This window comes from Dermacentor variabilis, chromosome 5 (genome assembly GCF_050947875.1).
Source record: "Dermacentor variabilis isolate Ectoservices chromosome 5, ASM5094787v1, whole genome shotgun sequence".
Taxonomy (NCBI): domain Eukaryota; kingdom Metazoa; phylum Arthropoda; class Arachnida; order Ixodida; family Ixodidae; genus Dermacentor; species Dermacentor variabilis.
In genome coordinates, this window is record NC_134572.1 from 109,061,139 (window position 1) to 109,079,645 (window position 18,507).

General features: G+C 44.7%; 1 protein-coding gene across 1 annotated transcript in view; it reads right to left on the bottom strand.

Moving 5' to 3' along the window:
- LOC142583029 (uncharacterized) overlaps window positions 1-18,507 on the bottom strand; it is a 115,982-nt gene that overhangs the window by 48,563 nt on the left and 48,912 nt on the right. Inside the window, exon 2 of the mRNA XM_075693272.1 lies at window positions 7,408-7,445. Coding sequence (XP_075549387.1) covers window positions 7,408-7,445 — 38 coding nt within the window. The remainder of the gene's footprint in view (window positions 1-7,407; window positions 7,446-18,507) is intronic.

Genomic DNA, 18,507 nt, shown 5'->3' on the forward strand with positions numbered 1-18,507 from the left:
TCGCACTCCCACAAGAAGCTCATCCATCGTTTGCTCGATTTCACCCGTGCGCCCACGTTTGTCAACACCAGAGACATGTGAAAGACACGCACTTGCTTCGCGCACTTGGCCATGCTTCGGCAAACGCGCGTGAAGTCGTCGTAAAAATGTAGCCACCATCATAGTCTTTAACGTGTCACACTACTTTGCTCGCAGTAATAACGTTTTCATGATGGATATTGCGACGAGTCCCGAGAAAGGAGCCGCATTTCACTTCTAGACTACAAAACTGAAATGCATTATAGCTGTCGGCTGTCAGTCATCATTCATGAAAGCGTTCCTTGTAAGCATGCAAAGTTTATGCCATAGTGAATTTTGCCCATAAGATTTGTATCTACACTCTAATGGTTATTGCTTACTGCTTTAAAAACCACAGTGCAATATTTTTGTGGATTTTATTATATTGCGGCAGCAGCAAAATATCTGGCGCAGTGCTGAGGGCGCGCGACTAGGCAGTGCCTTTGCACTGCCTAGTCGGTGGGAGGTGGGGGGGTCAGGGGTGAAATTGCAAATAATTATTCATCAAAGAAGCGAAAAGCTGTCGGGTGGCTATCGCTAAGTGGAAGAGTAACACTATGCATTGACTGCAAAAAAGAAAAACAAGAAAAGAATGCAAATTCTTAGGAGGGCGCCCTTAGCAAAGCCTAATGACTTAGGGTGCTTCTGAACGGGGAGGTGAAATGAAACATACATTAGAGACGTAGCCCCTGAAAAGTACATAAGGTGTTTCGCAGATACACCCGCGTAACGCTCGTTAGAGCGGCTGTAGAAATTCCAAAATGTCCAAAATTCTTTGTTATACAGGTTACTTCGTTGTAAAGAACGCGCACAGTGCTGATCGCAGTAGAGCAGGCTACGCATGTCGAGCAAGAGAAAGTATTTACCTGACATCAACTGAAGAGGTATTTTGTGAATGAGATCGCCAATTTTTTTTCTGCACACTTCCTCCGGCCGACGCTATGGTGTGTAGGTTCACGGCATGCTTAGATCAGAAATCCGGGAGTGGAGCAAGCTACAGCTGCAGAGCGTCGAATGCCGCCCTTACCTGCCACTCTAATATTTTTTTTTTCTTAGTCTGCAAGCTACTGCTGTCTTCGCCGACCTTTGTTCTCACCCCGTCCTCGATGACTTCGAAGATGCTGTCAGTGGTCGTTTCTGAGCAGATCTTCACTTCGGTTATAAGTAAAGGGGTATGAGGAGGATGCTACGACAGCTACTGCGGTGTCCGGATTCTCCAGCGCGATCTCTCTTGCGCTAGCTAGGCCACCGCCGTGGGTCCCGCTGACTCTAGTTGCCCTAAGGAACCACACCGTGGTATATATACCCGACAGTACGCAGTTTCGGCGGGGTCGGCTTTCGCACCTCTCGCCGCCACCTCAAGAACTGCGTGGCGCAATGACAGCGATGAAAAGCGCTCTCACAGAAAACGCCGAAAAAGTGCTAGCCACGGTGTGACAAAATCAGTTCTGCGTTTAAAATTTTTTTACTATTGAAACACACACACACACACGCGCGCGCGTGCACACACAAGCGAGGGCGCAATGAAATTATACCAAGCCTTTTGTTAAGCGGAGTTGCTCACTACTGGCGAATACGAGGGACGCATTGAACGCATCATTGTTTCCCAGGCAGAATGTGCACACGTACGTAGCGTGATTCGCGCACATTTTATCCGCAAGAACCATTTACTTCCTCATTACCGTGAGGCCGCGGATGCGCGCTTTCTGGTTCCTTTTTTTTGTGTGTGTGTGTGTTTTTCTTTCCACCGCATGACCGCGCATATCCGCACTACCGGGGATGTCACAGCCATCTGGTAGTGATGCAAGGAACTCAGTGGTGGTGACGCGCGTCTCCTCCGCGGTGATTGGCTGACTTATTAGGCGACAGAACAGACAAGCAACTCCCAAGGTCACCGAAAGCCAGCAATGCAGGCAAAGGAAGAGCGAGTCGGTAACGAGCAAAATTTTCTTCTAACGAACACTGATGACAGTTCCTACAAGCATCACCGCCAAGAAAGCCAGTCACTGGAGCCAGATGTATGCAGGCACTGCAAACATACGTTATCTTGAACAGCCTCCGTGCATGCTCTGGTTGGACTGCATATTTGGCAAGCATATCTAATAAACAATCTTGGCCAACGCAAAAATTATCTAATGATTATAATGATATTCAGGCTTCTTTCGTCCCGTTTAAGCTAACATCTCCTGGACTCAAGCAAATGTAGGCCTCAAACGGTGGTGTGGAAATGCTTACTATTAATGGCAGCAGACTCGTTTGACCTTGCAGTATAGACCCAATTTCTAGCGAAGCTGTTTCTTTTGTGTAGTTGCAATAAACCCTTCAGTTGTGTGTAAATAAATCACATACTTTAAACCCTTGCCTGTATATGGCTTGTCCGTTTGAAACCATTCCCGCATATAACGCCTTCGAAAACTTGTCAAAGAATATGTCAAAGACCGTTATTCATCCACACTGAAATTATTCGACAATAGCCTCAACCCAGCCGGTATCCTCAGCGAAATTTGATATATTTGTCCCAGGGACGCGAGAAAAATTCCCAATTTTCTAAAGCATTTCCAAATCATTCTACCTATTTTTCTTATATTTGATCTCGGTGGTACTTGTAGTTCTGCCAGAACAACTAACTAAATTCTGAGCTGCTCATTACACACTCATGACGCCTCAAAGCCCTTGAATACGTATAATTCAATCAATCAATCAATCAGTCAATCGATCAATCAATCAATAAATCAATCAATTTATTTCAGTATCAAAGACACTTGGTGGGTACAGACAAAAAGCCATTCATCAGGCTTGACGAGGTCTGCACCCCCGAATACTGGCAGATAAGGCGCATAACAAATACAGCGCGCCAACATAAATAAACCGAACAGTGTACAGAAGTCAGGTGTGAGTGTATTTACGGTCTTAAATCAGCTGCTATTGTCATAAATACTAGTAAAAGAAGCATAACAACAAATCATTGTGTAGAAACAAATAATAAAATAAGCAAGAAATACGCACTCTGTTGCGAAAGCAAAAAGCACCGATAAATAGAACGTCACAGCAAAGCAAAGAAGACAATTAGGTGTGGCATTGTGTTATATTTGAAACTCTGAGTTATTAAGCAGCGCAGGTAACTGGTATTTTAACATCTGATGAGTGCCGTACTTTGTACGTGTTCTAGGCACCTTCCAAAGCTCACGCATTCTCATTGTATACGGGCATGCTCAAGCCGGCGTAGTTCGGACAATTCAGCAAGAAATGAATTGTTATTTTTCACTTCCAATTTGTAGCGTTTATATAACATTATAGGGTAAAGCTCATTTACTGCTTCTAGATTTAGGACCTTGAAGATTGGTTCCATGTGTGTGTCGTATGCAGCATTAACGATGTTGCGAAGGGCTTTCTTTTGAAGTTTATGTAGTTTTTGAGGGCCCTATAACGTAAAACTATTCCAAGATGTTTTATTCCAATCTCCTGACGTTAAATTTCCGTAACCGCCGACGCAAGCATCGGGCGGTCACCCGCAGGGTTGTCTGAACAGACCAATCAAACGCGCTCCTCGTTCATAGGAGGTCACTTTTGTTTGCTTGAAAAACGAATAACATTGCCTACACTGAGCGGCTTGTCTTATCTAATTGGCTCACAAGAGGCGAGGAGCACGCTCAAGTGCACAGGGATTTGATAGGGCCGAGCCACTGCACTGAAAATCGATAACCGGATGAAGAGGGTGGCGCCGGCGTCTGCGATTGGTCCGCTTTCCCTTACTTTGCTTGCGGTGGCTCGTCGACAATCGCGGCGGCATGCAACGGAAACTTAAGAATGACGCTAAAACGAATCCTCAGCAAAGAAGAGTTGGCAGAACGAGGTCGTAAACGTGCCGAAAGTGCTCGAAAACGTTGCACGGCCACGCAAAAAGCTTTATTACACGCAAATAAACCCATGCTCTCCGGCAGGTGCGAGTAGCCAGTGCCTGAGCGATCGGCGGCAGCCATCTTTTATTCCTTTCGGAACGGGGCAGCCTGCGGTTATTCAGAAGAAAATTCAGTTTTGTTCGGCATATTAATGCATCTTTATCGCGTACACGTCACTTTGACGCGGTGAGTTTTTGCGGTTTTGTGACGTCGCGTGAGAGGCAGGTGAAGTGGGCGCAGCCCGAGAACTTTTGACCAATAGCCAAGGGCTACTGGCGAAGAGGCGTCGAATCAGAAATAGCCATTTTTCTTTCGCTAGGTCAAATCATGCATAATCAATGTGTACACCTTATATCAGATGGGGAGCTATCGCGGTTTTCGTGACGTCGCGTGACAGAGAGGTGAAATGGGGGTGGTCCAAAAAAATGTTTGACCAATCGCGAAGGGCTGATTGCAGAATTGGAATAGAAAAGTTTGGAACAGTTTTACGTTATAGCGCCCTGAGTGTTTGTTTGTGTTGTCGTGCCCCAGACTAAATAGCAGTAAGATAATTTCGACAAAAACAGGGATTTGTAAATTAACAATTTTATATTCTGAGGCAAGATGTGGCGATATTTGCACAAAACCCCTACAGTTTCTGAAAGTTTATTTAATGTTTCATTTCCTTGAACTGTCCACGTCAAGTGTTCTTCAAAAACGACGCCAAGACTTTTAGCTTCGCGCGATATTGGCATATTTGATGACCCAATTTTTAGACTGCTGGTTATATTGAGTGATTTGTGCTGAGGGCGAAATAAAACTGCTTTCGTCTTTGCGGCGTTTAAGTTTAATGAGTTAACGACACTCCAAGCGTGAAGTTAATTTAACACCACGTTGCCTTATTCTATGAGGCTAGACGGATCACACCCTGTTATGAAAATACTTGTATCGTCTGCGTATATAATAAATTTTGTGTTACTGTCTATGTTTACTATATCGTTCTCATATATGTTGAAGAGTAATGGGCCTAAGATACACTAATTCACTACCAATGCCCCAAATAACCCATCCACTTTGAACTTTGCCTAAACGTCACCCATTACTTGGACCTTACTATCCCTAAATATAAAGAAGCCTCCTAGTTCAGTTCTCGGATGACTCACAGGGAGGACTCGCTGATTATTTACAATGCACCTAATTAATAGAAACAATAAACTTTCGAGAATATTTCACTTAAGGTGCCCCCATTTCTACTAAATGAAAACTTTATGTAATGTAGCGCTTTCTTGAGACATAGGAAAACGCCGCTTATAAAGGCCACGCAACACTCTCGAATACTTGCCTAAACTTTCTTTTGGAAAAATTGCATTTGAAACAGACTCATTTAACTTCACACACAGATTTACCATAGCGTTCTCCGAAATTCGCTAAATATGATCCTGGTGGCATTTTTAGTTATGCCAGGGTAGCGAGCTAAATATTGCACCACTCATAAAACCCACTCGTAAAGCCCAGGAGCACTTGCACGCGTAATTTATTACAAAGGTAGCACTTTATCCTCAGGCTTTGAAAAATCATACGCGTTATCCACAACGTTACCCTTAGCTTGGCCGTATGTAAACAAAGTACATTCTCTATTTCATTGATAACACCGGACAAACAAACTACGAACACCTTATCATGCACGAAAATAGGGTAAAAAACGAGGGTTTAGTAATTATTTCCAATGCTTGCATTGAAGCAGAGAACGTGAAATCTGCGTCACGCGTTTCACTAAAGATTACTATTATTTTCACCGAACTTGAAGTTGGCGCCTTGCACGCTTGTGTTACGGCTCTGGGAAACATTGCGGACAACGACACCATGACACTATGAAACACTTGAATGCGTAACTTTCTACACAAGCTCTGTTTATCATACACAGATCAAACTTTCATCCTTCATCATACATTACATGCTTCCTAATTCACTTAAATATGAACACAGGGCCTATATAAAACACTGGGCCCATATAAAGACCGGCGAACAGCGACTGCTTGACTAGAACAACGCATAAAAGGTTGGAGAAGACAAGCATTCAGTAATAATTAAACAATATATTTAACCTGCCTTCTACAAAACTTACGTGCACATCACTCATAGAGTGGCCACAATTCCGACAAAAGAATGAAATCTCTGCCGTTTTCCGCTCCTTTAGGCGAAGTGCCGCCACTTTGTAAGCTTTTCATACAACGCCTATACACCGGTCGTAAACGAGGATTTAGGCATCTTAATTTAACGCAGGATGGACGCGCACACACTTTAAATATCTAGCACAACTCATCTCACAATGAATTTCGACGTTAAGTCGATTAGCATTAATGTCTACACACGTCGGTGTCGACACACCGTATTGCAACAACCGAAACGCGCCATGTATGATATGCGTATGCAGCCGATGTACTCTATCGCACTGTCCCCCCTCCCCCCCCCCCCCCACAACTACCCCCCGGACACACTGCGACATCTGACGCCGCCGCAGCGAATTCCCCGTGTGGCGTCTATGTGTCTCCATCCAGAGGCTCACGTATCCACGAGCTTGGCTCGCGATTTGCCGGGCAATGTCCGTGCAACAGAATAGGCGGACACTTACAGAGTCCATTAATTCCTGCAAAGTGGTTACAAGTTCGGATAGATATGAAATACAAACGTATGTCCCACATTCAAAGACTATATTGGGACATCCGGGTTGTACGGCAAATCGCAGGCCATGTTCGTAGATACGCAGGCCTCTGAATGGAGACCCAGTTATCATGGGCAGCGATTTTAGCACGCACAACGCGATGCGTAACAGCGCAACATGCGACAGTAGAGACTTGCACACTGCAAACGTGTACAGAAGGTGTACGTACTCGGCCGTTTACGCTGCTTATTGATGGCCTAGCGACTTTCTACGCGACAATTATATGTGAAAATACCGGGGTGGCTTGCACGAACATTTAATAACCAAAGAAATAATAACGAATTTAAAAACGCCTTCTTAAGTGCTCCACAGAAAATGCCTAGTCCGCACAAGAACGCGTTCTTAAATTCGTTATTATTTCCGTTATTAAATGTCCGTGCAATCCGACAGCGGACCTCACGTTCTGTTTACCTGAATTAGTATCTGGGGCGGGCTGATCTACCGTTGTAAACATCAGTGTATCGACCATATCCCGGCTTCATTTATCACCCTTACATTACGCATAAACGTCCGCGACGCAAATGTCCAATCGTGAACTGATAAGTATTTGCTATCTCAACTCAGCAAGGTTAAGTGGTACGCGTGGTGTCGACGATTTCACAAGCGTTTGAGAAAACCTGAAAACCGCAGATTCAACTATTTATGACTAACTTGTTCATAATTTCTTTGCGTAGTTCTTCCATCGGCAGCAATGCACCAGATAATGCAACGTCACGTCTTATATCATTGAAGAAAGTGATTATCACTTACCAACTTGTGATGCGCACCGGATGCATTTTGCGGAATTCCTGAAAGAGATAAAACACATCAGCGTTAGTAATTCTTGCTCATTAACACCAACTTAACGCAAACATGAGCGCGAAAACTGCCCGCTTTGTCTTCGTTAAGTCACCCTGAGTATATCGCATTTCTCCCGCAACTCGAGTGTCTTAAAATTGCGTGTTGAAATAAATCATACAGGCAGACTTCGTATAACCGTGCTTATTAATATTCGTTCGAGTATTTCAGACTGTCCTTGCCGGAGTAATTCTTCTTTTAATTGGCTTTCTAGGGCAAGGTAATTTTTGCGCATAAAGCTAATTACAACAGCTGACGTACGATTGCGCTGCTTATTGTCTTTAAATATATATATATATAAGAACAATATTCTGCGGCTGAAAGTCACCAGCTAGTCTAAAGCACTTCGCAGCATGCGTGCGTGCGCATGCATGTCCGTGTACTAGCGTCTCTTTTAGATTTGTGAGCTTCCATTGCATCACGCCTATTTATCGCCCTAGTGGTTAGCGTCGTTCCTTTTTGACGTGAAACTTCTTTCATGTCGGTCAGCAGAGGGTGGTCGTTCGCTAAAACCACGTGCAACGAAAGGATGTAACGCTATTATCGCTTATATATTCGCAACCGTGGGACCCACGCACCTTTCTTTGGCAACGTTATGCACACGAAAGAAGCCATTAATCGATCATGCATGTCTCGAGCAGGCCGGTTGCGTCGCTGTCGCTCCATACGCGACGCGGTCGGAGCTAAACCTAGCCTCGTGCTCGGCGTTCAGAGGCGCCAGCTCGGCACGTTTTGTCCTTCCGAGCAAGAGTGGTCCCGTTCCGAGCTCTTGACGCCCGAGTTCCACTTCTGTTCGGCGATATCCTCATCCTCTCGTAACGAGGGACACCGCCAGAGCATGCGCTCTAAATTGCTTGCATACAATTTTTTTTATGAAGCCTTTCGCTAATCTTCCACCATACGAAGTTCGCACTTAGTGTGCCGCCGCATTATTTAGTTTTCATTTTGTTTATACTTGTGCATGCAGTGCACATCTCACAAACAAAAAGCACCCCCCCCCCTCCTCCTTGTTAAGAAAAGGGACAAGCATATTTGCCTGGTATTAAACCGAAATGCAAGGCACTTTAGCTTCCCTGCATGTTGAAGCATATTTTGAGCACTTTTTTTTTCTTTCTACAGGAAGAAGATGGTCTTATTCCAGCGCTACAGCGGAAAACATTGCATAAAAGTCGGATTTGAGGTGCTCTGGAATCTCAGATTAACTGCTTTTGGATGTTGTATTAACAGCTTCCTCTGCTGCTCCTCAAGCATGCAAGTACGTATATTTTCATCAAGAGGACAGGCTTAACGACCGTATTTTTTTTTCTTTAATCTTCGCTGCCGTTCTCGCAAAGTTCATGTCCGTTAAAAGTGTATACATGTATGTATTTCCTTCCGAACTCCCTTTGCCAAAGCTTTTTTTTTTCTTTTGTCCTTTCGTTCAACAGACGGAGAGTGCGAACTGAAATTAATATTTTCACCCGAAAACATGACCTCGTTCTGCACCAATCGGTGCGACATAGTTTCAACCGCCAAAAGCTTCACATATTGGAAAGTACACGTGTCATAGGCCTTTTGCGATTCTTTACCACCTCTTCTCTATTGCTCAGCGCATCGCGCACGCATGCAAAAGAAGCATCGCGAACCCCATCCTTGGAAGGATTGAGATAGAGTGCGTAGCTCCGCGAATTGAACTACGGCGCTAAAGGGTAAAAGACGGATGTCTGCGGAGACTTGCGTTATGCTATGAACACCGAGTGCGACACATTTCTGGAAAACCACCGGAAAAAGCCAGTGGCTACAGCTTTGTTTTGATAAAAAAAAGCCGAGGACACCTAAGCACTTCTTATGAGTTGTGAATGCGAAGGCACTAATGTACAATTGAACGCCGCTGAGCGATCTTTCGAGTTATGAACTCATCGCGGGCAAGCGAGCGCGTTGGGACTCCTAGCCAACGCCTCCCAGATAGCGCAAGGCCGGATCGCTAAGATCCGTGACGTCATGCTACCTTGCCCGACTGCCATAGAATCTAATGGAAACGCTCCTGAGTAAGCGGCGGTGATTTTGACGTCGCCGCTTTCGTCACGCCGGACTTGGCAATGGAAATTGTGGTCCAAGTTGCATGATGTCATAAAGTAGAGTGCACAGCCCTGCTGCCTATAGGAGTCGATTTTTCAGCCCACGAGTTTTCCATAGACCGAAACGCAGAAAGAACAATTTCGTCAAGATCGCATTTCGCTCCAATGATTACGCAATTAAAGGACATTTACGATCAAGAAGAATGTAAGTCGGATTGGTATCAGCTTTTGATTAGGTGTTTAGCTTCTCCTTTCAAGTTTTTGTCGTGATGGAAGATGTTGCTTTGTCGGACGATTTCTTTGTATGTACTGCTCGTTTACCTGTGATCGCTCATGACCACCTGGCGCTCATATTATTGTAAATAGTTCCTGTACATAAACCATTTCATTCATTGCAACAAATATCATCTTTTAAAAAAACAAGCGCTGGTTTAGCCCAGTGGCAAGAAGCTGAGCCTCTGCGCTAGGGTTGTAGATTCGAAACTAACTACCGCCATCGTTTCTCCTTTGCAATTTATTGTTTTTTATACATTCATTTCTTTATAGCCATTGCCGAGGTGAATTTAGAGGGCGGACGAGATCTTGCGCGGACAAGAAACGCGCTGATAACGCAGGCTTCCGAGAGCTAGAACGAGGGTTACGAGGCGTCGCGGCGATGTCCTCTCCCATCACGCAAGACTTGGCGCGCCAGCAGTGTCCCTTGCGGCCGCTCTGCTCCGTCGAAGCGCGCACGTAACGGGGCGTCGCAGCCAATGGGAATTTAGGTGCCGTTTCGCCGCTACCGACGCCATCTTTATCGTTCAAAGGGCCACTTTATCCTTTTGCATCAACATCCTACACCATTGGACCTACAGTGAAAATGGTAAGCGCGAAAAGGTACGTTGGCGAAATAGCGGATAGTTGCCGTACGTCATTGTAGTTCTAAACTCTCACTATGTGCACGAGCGACCGTAGATTTATGCAACAATTTCCTGGCCCACGACGCCCATTGAGGTGCATTCTCTTGCTATTACGTGCTATTGGTTTGTTGGGGTCGCACGTTTGATACGTGGTTGTCATATGATAGTGTTGACATAAAATTAAGGCCAGCAAATAATTGAAAGATCTACATGACGATGCATAGCACAGCGTAGGCAAAATTTCGCCCAGGCCTCAGTGAGTGCCTATCTTGTGTACCACGTACTTTGCGAGTCGTTTTTGATTCTGCGGCACAACGCCGCATGTTGTTGGTTGTTATGTGGTGATGGTGTGACGCATTTTGCAGGGTGCGATAGCAATTCACTGCAGCAATCGGCACAACCTGGAACACCCGGCTTATCGGGAGGGTGCAGTAAACGACAGGTTGAAAGACACAGGTTGTCAGCTAAGATTCTGCTTTTGCGTTTCTTGATATCACCCAATGCTGTAAATCTGTAGCGAATAGTGGTCGTTATAGCTAACTACCCACCCTATCTTCCTTTTTTATATCACTCTCTCACTTGCTCCTAGCCACTATGACTCCCCGTTCACCGAGACAATTTCCCAACGCCGCAAAGCACGAAATGGCAACACTTTATTATCGACGGCGTCTCCGGTAAACAGCTGTTTGCAAAATTAATATGTATGTATGTATGTATGTATGTATGTATGTATGTATGTATGTATGTATGTATGTATGTATGTATGTATGTATGTATGTATGTATGTATGTATGTACGTACGTACGTACGTACGTACGTACGTACGTACGTACGTACGTACGTATGTATGTATGTATGTATGTATGTATGTATGTATGTATGTATGTATGTATGTATGTATGTATGTATGTATGTGTGTGTGTGTATGCATGCATGCATGCATGTATGTATGTATGTATGTATGTACGTATGTATGTATGTATGTATGTATGTATGTATGTATGTATGTATGTATGTCGGTCGGTCGGTCGGTCGGTCGGTCGGTCGGTCAGTCGGTCGGTCGGTCGGTCAGCCAGCCGATCCGTCCGTCCGTCTACCCGCCGTAGTGGCTTTGACGTTGCGCTGCTAATCCAGAAGGCGCAGGATCGAATCCCGGCCACGGCGGCCGCATTTCGATGGGGGCGAAATGCAAAAACGCCCGTGTACTGTGCATTGGGTGCCCGGTGAAGGGCCCCAGCTGGTCAAAATTATTTCGGAGTCTCCAACTACGGCGTGCCTCATAATGATATCATGATTCTGTGACATAAAACTCAAGATAATATCTATCTACCTATCTATCTATCTATCTATCTATCTATCTATCTATCCATCTATCCGTCTATATATATATATATATATATATATATATATATATATATATATATATATATATATATATATATATATATATATATATATATATATATATATATATATATATATATATATATATATATATATATATATATCCACCTATCCATCTATCTATCCCTCTATCTATCTATCTATCTATTTCGTTCTTTTCGCTGCATACCACAAAGCTTAAATAGTGCACCTGACACAGATAACACGTTGTCAATCTGCATTCCCAGCTTCTCTAAATATTTTACAGCGAAACTGTTAATGGGACTTAAAGCACTCACAAGTATTATATGCCAGTTCTCGCAATTTACTAAAAGAAGAAGCTATATCCCTCTCAAAGGTTACACATGAAATGTGCAGGCAATATATAATATGCAACACAACAATATGGCGAATAGCAATATGCAAGAAATTTTCCAGGTGCGTGTATCAAGTAGAGGTCAAATGAAAATTGCAAAAACCTCGTTTCCGAGCCATTTACAGCCGTTAGAAGAAGCGCTTACGCTACGCGGCTTTCCTGGAAGGACAAAAACTGGCAGATATTTCAAATTTACAGGAAATTACAGCCGCTCTACGCCTGGCGTGTAGCTACAGTTTGAAGTGCGTACATTAATTACGTGCTTTCACAATATTTACGCAATACGTGTCTTTTTCGAAATATAACGCGCTATACGAGAGATGTAGTTGTTCTCCCTGCTCTCCTCGGTGAACTATCACCACGTTTATATTTCGTTGAAGTGTTAATCCTGTTATGACTGACGAAGGATAAATGTTTAATCTGTGAACGTCAAGTACAGCCTTAGCAGAGAGTTGCTGATTTAAAGCATTCCGGAGTGTCATACTGCCGTTATCCACAATGTTTCCCAGTCCTAAAACAACTGCGCAGGACAGTAACTTCGAGTTCATTGAAAATAACGTAAACGTTACGTTTAATTAATGTGTGGCAATACTTTCACGCTGCTGGATTAATTAGAAGCATTGAAAATAATTGCTGAATCATCGTCTTTTTATTCCGTCATGAATTATAAGGTATTTGTAGTTGGTTTCTCCGGTGTTTCCGGCGAACTAAACAGAGCATCATGTTTTTATTAGGCGAAAATTGGGAGCACGTTTTGGGCAACGCGTGGCACAAATCCTAAATGTGTACAAAGTTCGCTTCCTTTGCAATAAATTACTTATGCAAATGCTCTGGAGCACTATGAGTGTTTTTCACCAGTGGCGCAAAAGTTAGCCCACTGTTCTGGCATAAATACAAATGCCACCAGGGTCAAACTTGGCAAAACGGGGCTGACCACTATAAAAAATCTGTGTGCGATGTCGAATGCCTTTGAATCAAATGCAGATTTTGCGAGAAAATCCTTAAGATAATGTTTTCTTAAGTGCCAAGCGGTCGCTATCAGCTATGTTTCCAGTTTCCAAATTTATTTATTTTTATTTATTTCGATACCCTCGATCGCCGTAGCATTATACAGGAAATGTAGCGAGAGAACTCTGAGTTGCACAAATTTTATATTTTGTACAAATGGGGGCCATCGCAAATTAAATGCGTCACAAAATTATAACATTTCTGGCGCTATTAGGAGCGTTGCAAATAATTACTTCACCCTTGTTTTTTCGGTTTCTGCTTGTGTTATACCGGCTTCTCCCATTGTCCTTGCTGAACTAAATGAGGCACCTTGTTTACGCTTGATGAATGTAAGGGCCAAGTAATGGGTGATATGTATAGGCAAAATCTGAAGTGTGCTGGTTGTTTGTGGTTGTCTGCAATAAATTACGCATGCAAGCGTTCCGGAGTGTTATGAGTGTATCAAAATTCAGCTTGTTGACCGGGTAAAACTACAAATGCCACCTAGATAAAATGTAGCGAAAATATGGGTAACGCCACGGTCATATTCCGCGTGAAATCAAATGCGTGTGGATTAACTGTCAGTCGTTGTAAAAAATAATAATAATAATAATAATAATAATAATTCTTAATCATGTGGCCAACGACCACTTGAACAAGCCAACGCGATGGCGAAGTAAAAAATTTGTGGTTATTTACTGCCTTTATAAAAATTCCTCAAGTGCTCGAAAGATTAATATGCAACTGAGGTTTCAATCGAACCTGTTATATACGGGCAACGTTTTGAAGTATACGTTGTTTAATTGCTGGCAACTAAAATGCTTATTACAACTTCTCAAAGAAACAGGTTCGCTGGAAATTCGGTTGTGATTCTGCAAGGTCGCTCAATTCTGCAGCATTTTTTATTTCTCCTTTCCTTTCTCTGAGTGCGTGCGTGCGTGTGTGTGCTATTCACTTTCAGACGTACCGCTCCCTTTAATAACTTCAGAAGCCACCTCTGTCGCTGCGACAACAATGTCCCTTCGCGTGTATCCTGAACATGACGTGCTTTCTGACACCTAAGGTTCGCTGTTCCTCCCACACACTCCCATACGTACTCAGTTCCTCCCACACGTACTCAGTGCTTACTCTCTCCCTCTCTTCCTCTTTCTATTCCCCTTTCCCCCACCCCAGCGTAGGGTAGCAAACCGGATGCTGTTCGCGTTGACCACCCTGCCTTTCCTACCCTTGTTCTCTCTCTCCCTCTCTCTCTCTCTCTCTCTCTCTCTCTTTCTTTCTTTCTTTCTTTCTTTCTTTCTATGCAACAATCGTGGAGCGAGTTCTCGGTCGCTCAGATGTACGTGCAGTCCGTTGAGTAACCGAGACGTGACGCAGAGTGCGGCACGGTTGGCGGCGCACGCAACCATTTTGCACACGTCATCACTTGCCCCTGAAACGGATTTGCGATGCAGGCGCATTTCTTTCTAGAGCGTGAAAAGCACCTGTTGGCTCCTAAACGCTCGGCTGAGCACGCTTGCTCCTTTCGGCTCTTCTGCGTGATATTTATTTTGCTCGTTCTGCTCGGCTACGCGCACGGCAGTGTGCTTTTGTCACCTGGAAAGCAGCGACTTCTATCACTGCTTTAATGGCAGGTGCGTTATATCAGGTACGTCAAGAAAGTTGCATCCATCCATCCGTCTCTCTCAATGTCCCTCCATTGTTCTTATCGCCTGCGGCAGCCTTCTCGGTCAGAGACTTTCGAAAATATCGAATTCGCGGAGCAATCTTGAGACAACTCAGCGGGAAGGATGCCACTCGCTCCCATTAGGCGCCCGATTGAGCGTCAATACGTCACGCAAGAGTGAAAGTGCATGTCCTCGAAAGTAGTCGGCCGACTAACATCAGTGAGCCATATTTTTACGCAGGCAATGCCTTCATGCAGGTTGCCTTTTAGTGATGACGGCGATCGCAAAGGTGGAGTCAACGTTATATGGAGTCAACGTTTCGACAGGATGGCTTACTTTCGTCAGGGTGACAAGGGGACAGTGGCGAACAAGTGTTTGTTCCGCCACTGTTTATGACACCAAGACTTCATCTTTCTGTTAACCTCAGTGTTGCTTAGCTTGCCTTTCAGTGGCGGAGCCGTACTTTATTGTCACGTCGTTGTTTTTTTTTTCTTATTCTTTATCATTACTAAGAGTTCATATATCAAACCTCTTGCGAAGGCAGAGGCGTTCAGGCGCCTCTGCCTCCGGACCGCTTTAAATCAGCTGATATCCAACATCTATGCAGATGTCCTCCTTTCCATTACGCAGGATAGCAAATTCGACTTGAGTCTGGTTGAGCTGCCTGTCTTTTCTTCACTTCACGACTCTCTTAAATTCAGCTGAACTCAATTGAACCACTGCTTAAGGTAACATCCTTGGACCCTGACAACGCCTATCGCTAGCGCACAAAGCAGAATTAACACTGCTGCATTTCGTTTTTTCCTTTCAGAAACCTTACAAACCAACTGTAGTCGAGATATATTTTTGATTGATTGATTGATTGATTGATTGATTGATTGATTGATTGATTGATTGATTGATTGATTGATTGATTGATTGATTGATTGATTGATTGATTGATTGATTGAAATTAAACATGCCTCATAGCCTTACAGTGTGCCTCATTATCGACGTCCACCAGACGCGCCATGTGTCGCCACAAATGCGCGCGAACCCGTTCATTATCTCGTGCTTCCTTTTATTCCTCCCTCCCCTCGCTTCTCGCACGCATTGCGCTCTTGCAATAAGACGCTGCCGCTGGCTGCGTGTGCAGGGCAACACGACGTATCGACCATCGGGCTCAGTGCACCGCTTTGAGGCATTCGATGGGTCATGGCGCGCCCGCTGTCGTCTCTTCCTGGGGAAAAGCCGCGCGCACTGCTGAGCCGGTCGGTCGCTGCACGCTCGGTGCACCCGCATCTTTGCGACTACCCGCGGCTAGGCCTAACCTACGAAAGCGCGAAGCGACGACACACACGAGCGCGCGTGCGGGGTGCCCGACCTATAGGACAGTCGGCCGGCTGGCTGGCTGGCTGGCTGGCCGCCGCCGCTTGCTCCGTGATTAAGTCAACACCCGTAGGTAGGGACAGCTAGACGGCTGGGGATAACGCAACACAGTCTTGCTCCGGCGCCTCTCTTCTCGATCGTCGGGCAGGCTCGAAGGGTGAGCGGCGATGGCGAGGGGCTCGTGTCGCCACACCGGTGGCGTCTTGATCAGAGCATCGATTGGGAGCTCGTTGCGCGGCGAACGGGTGGTCACCGGGAGCGTCTCTTCAACCTATGCGCCTCTCCTTGCCCCAATATACCACCCCCACCTTTCCCCGGACCGTCCTGGACCTCCGCTTCGTACCGTGATACTCCCGCCCATCCGCCCGCTCGCACGCCACAGTGTCATTCGTTGGACGAGCTGTTACTATCTCTGGTGGGGAAGTTAGGGCTCATTGTGTCAACGGCTGCTGCGCGAATCTGATACAGCTACACAGAGACGCCAGAGGGTTCGACCTTGTCGGGAATCCGACAAGCCGTGTTCTCTCTTTCTTCTTATTTCGCCCGTTCGTGGGCCTTTCATAATACGGTATTCATTGGCAGCTGGTGCTGCGCAAGCTTCCGTGAGCATCATCTGCGCCTTTCCTCATTTAACTTCGTTTCTTGTAAACAGCTTTGCTTTGGGCAGTCCCTTCAGCTTTTGGTCAATCTTCGAAGGCCGCCAAAGACTGTCGGAAACTCTGAAAGGCCCATTCAAGGACGCGCAGTTCGCATCACTGGCGTGAAAGATACACGAAATGCTTATGGAAACAGTAAACGGTGGGACTATTTGCGACGTTGACGCATCATTGATGTAATGCCAACCCTTTTTGATGAGAAATATCCTAAATATACAAGGAGAACTGTAGTTGTATTTGTATTCTAACATCTTGCCGAGCCCAAATGAGTATTTAGCGCTTTCATAACTAAGCGCAACTTAACCTCCTGGTAATTCTTTACATTTTCGTTCGACACGGCAAAAGGATGTGGGAGAAGAAAGTGATGAAAAGAACCTTGCTCTATCACTCCGCTTATCGCACTAGTTACGGCATAGGTGCAGTACTGCAGAGACTAGAGAAATGTACATCATCTCTCGCCGCAATCAGTTTTTCGTGTTCATTATGATGGAAATGTACTACCTAACGCTTCTTTACGTAGTAATTTGACGACGACTGTCTGTGGACCAAAATGATTTTTGTCTGCAACTTTTCATACGTTTTCGTGCTGGTTTACTTAAAGGGGTACAGATAAGGCATTATCATTAGTAAGATCTTGATGAGGGCTAGTTGGTTCATACTTAGAACTGAGGTGAAACAGCGCGAAAAGGAAGAGGACACAAGGAAACAAATACCACAGAAAAGCGCTGTCTGTGGTAAAGGGTAAGAAGGAAAGGGAAATAACAGAGACCTTTCATATAAGAAAGGAAGGAGATAAATGTGTAAGCACTCCCTCTCTTGCCTTGTCGGGAAAAGAAATCACATTTTTGGAAGAAAGATTAAAATGTTGATTTGCAGATGTTTTTGCAACTTATGTGCGGATGCCTATGCTGAAGAAAGGTATAAATGTCCGGTGAATTTCAAATAACCTTCCAGTTGGCAGTCAGCGCTTGTCTGTGGTATTCGCTTCCTTGTGTCCTCGTCTTTTTCGCGCTGTTTCACCTCAGTTCTAAGGCATTATCGTTTTGTCGCTGCTTTCTTTCTTTTTTCTTTCATTATCTGAAGGTGAAAACGCTGTAAACATTATAAAAGATACTGGCCGTCGTCAAGGCGTCCTGATTATAAAATCTAGTGCAATGTTTTATTCTGCGAGCTATAGTTTTGGTTTCGGCACCGACGAGATGGATGCGTCATTCCGTCCCTACGCACACATTAAAATAACCAGACACAACGCGCGCCGCAACCCTCGCTTACGTTTTTTATGAGTAATTTAAGGTTATTATCAGTAGCGTTATTGCTACAAGACGTTAGAAAATTTTGCGGTGTACACGACGTAACAATAACGTTGATGACACCGCGCCCAACACTTCTAAACCAGCTGTAGTATCGAATTAAAACATTTTATAAGCGTTTCTCAATGCACATGCAGGCTAAGCGTGTTTTTTTTTATCTTATCTTCTTTTGACGCCCTCCGCTCCTTTCAGCTATCCAGTCGTACCACATGATCATTCTCTACAAGCAGCGCAGCACTCAATAATGCGTGGATAAAAATCGCCGCATGTGCGCGTCCAGATGCATCTGAGTATCCTCGGTATTCGGGCATAA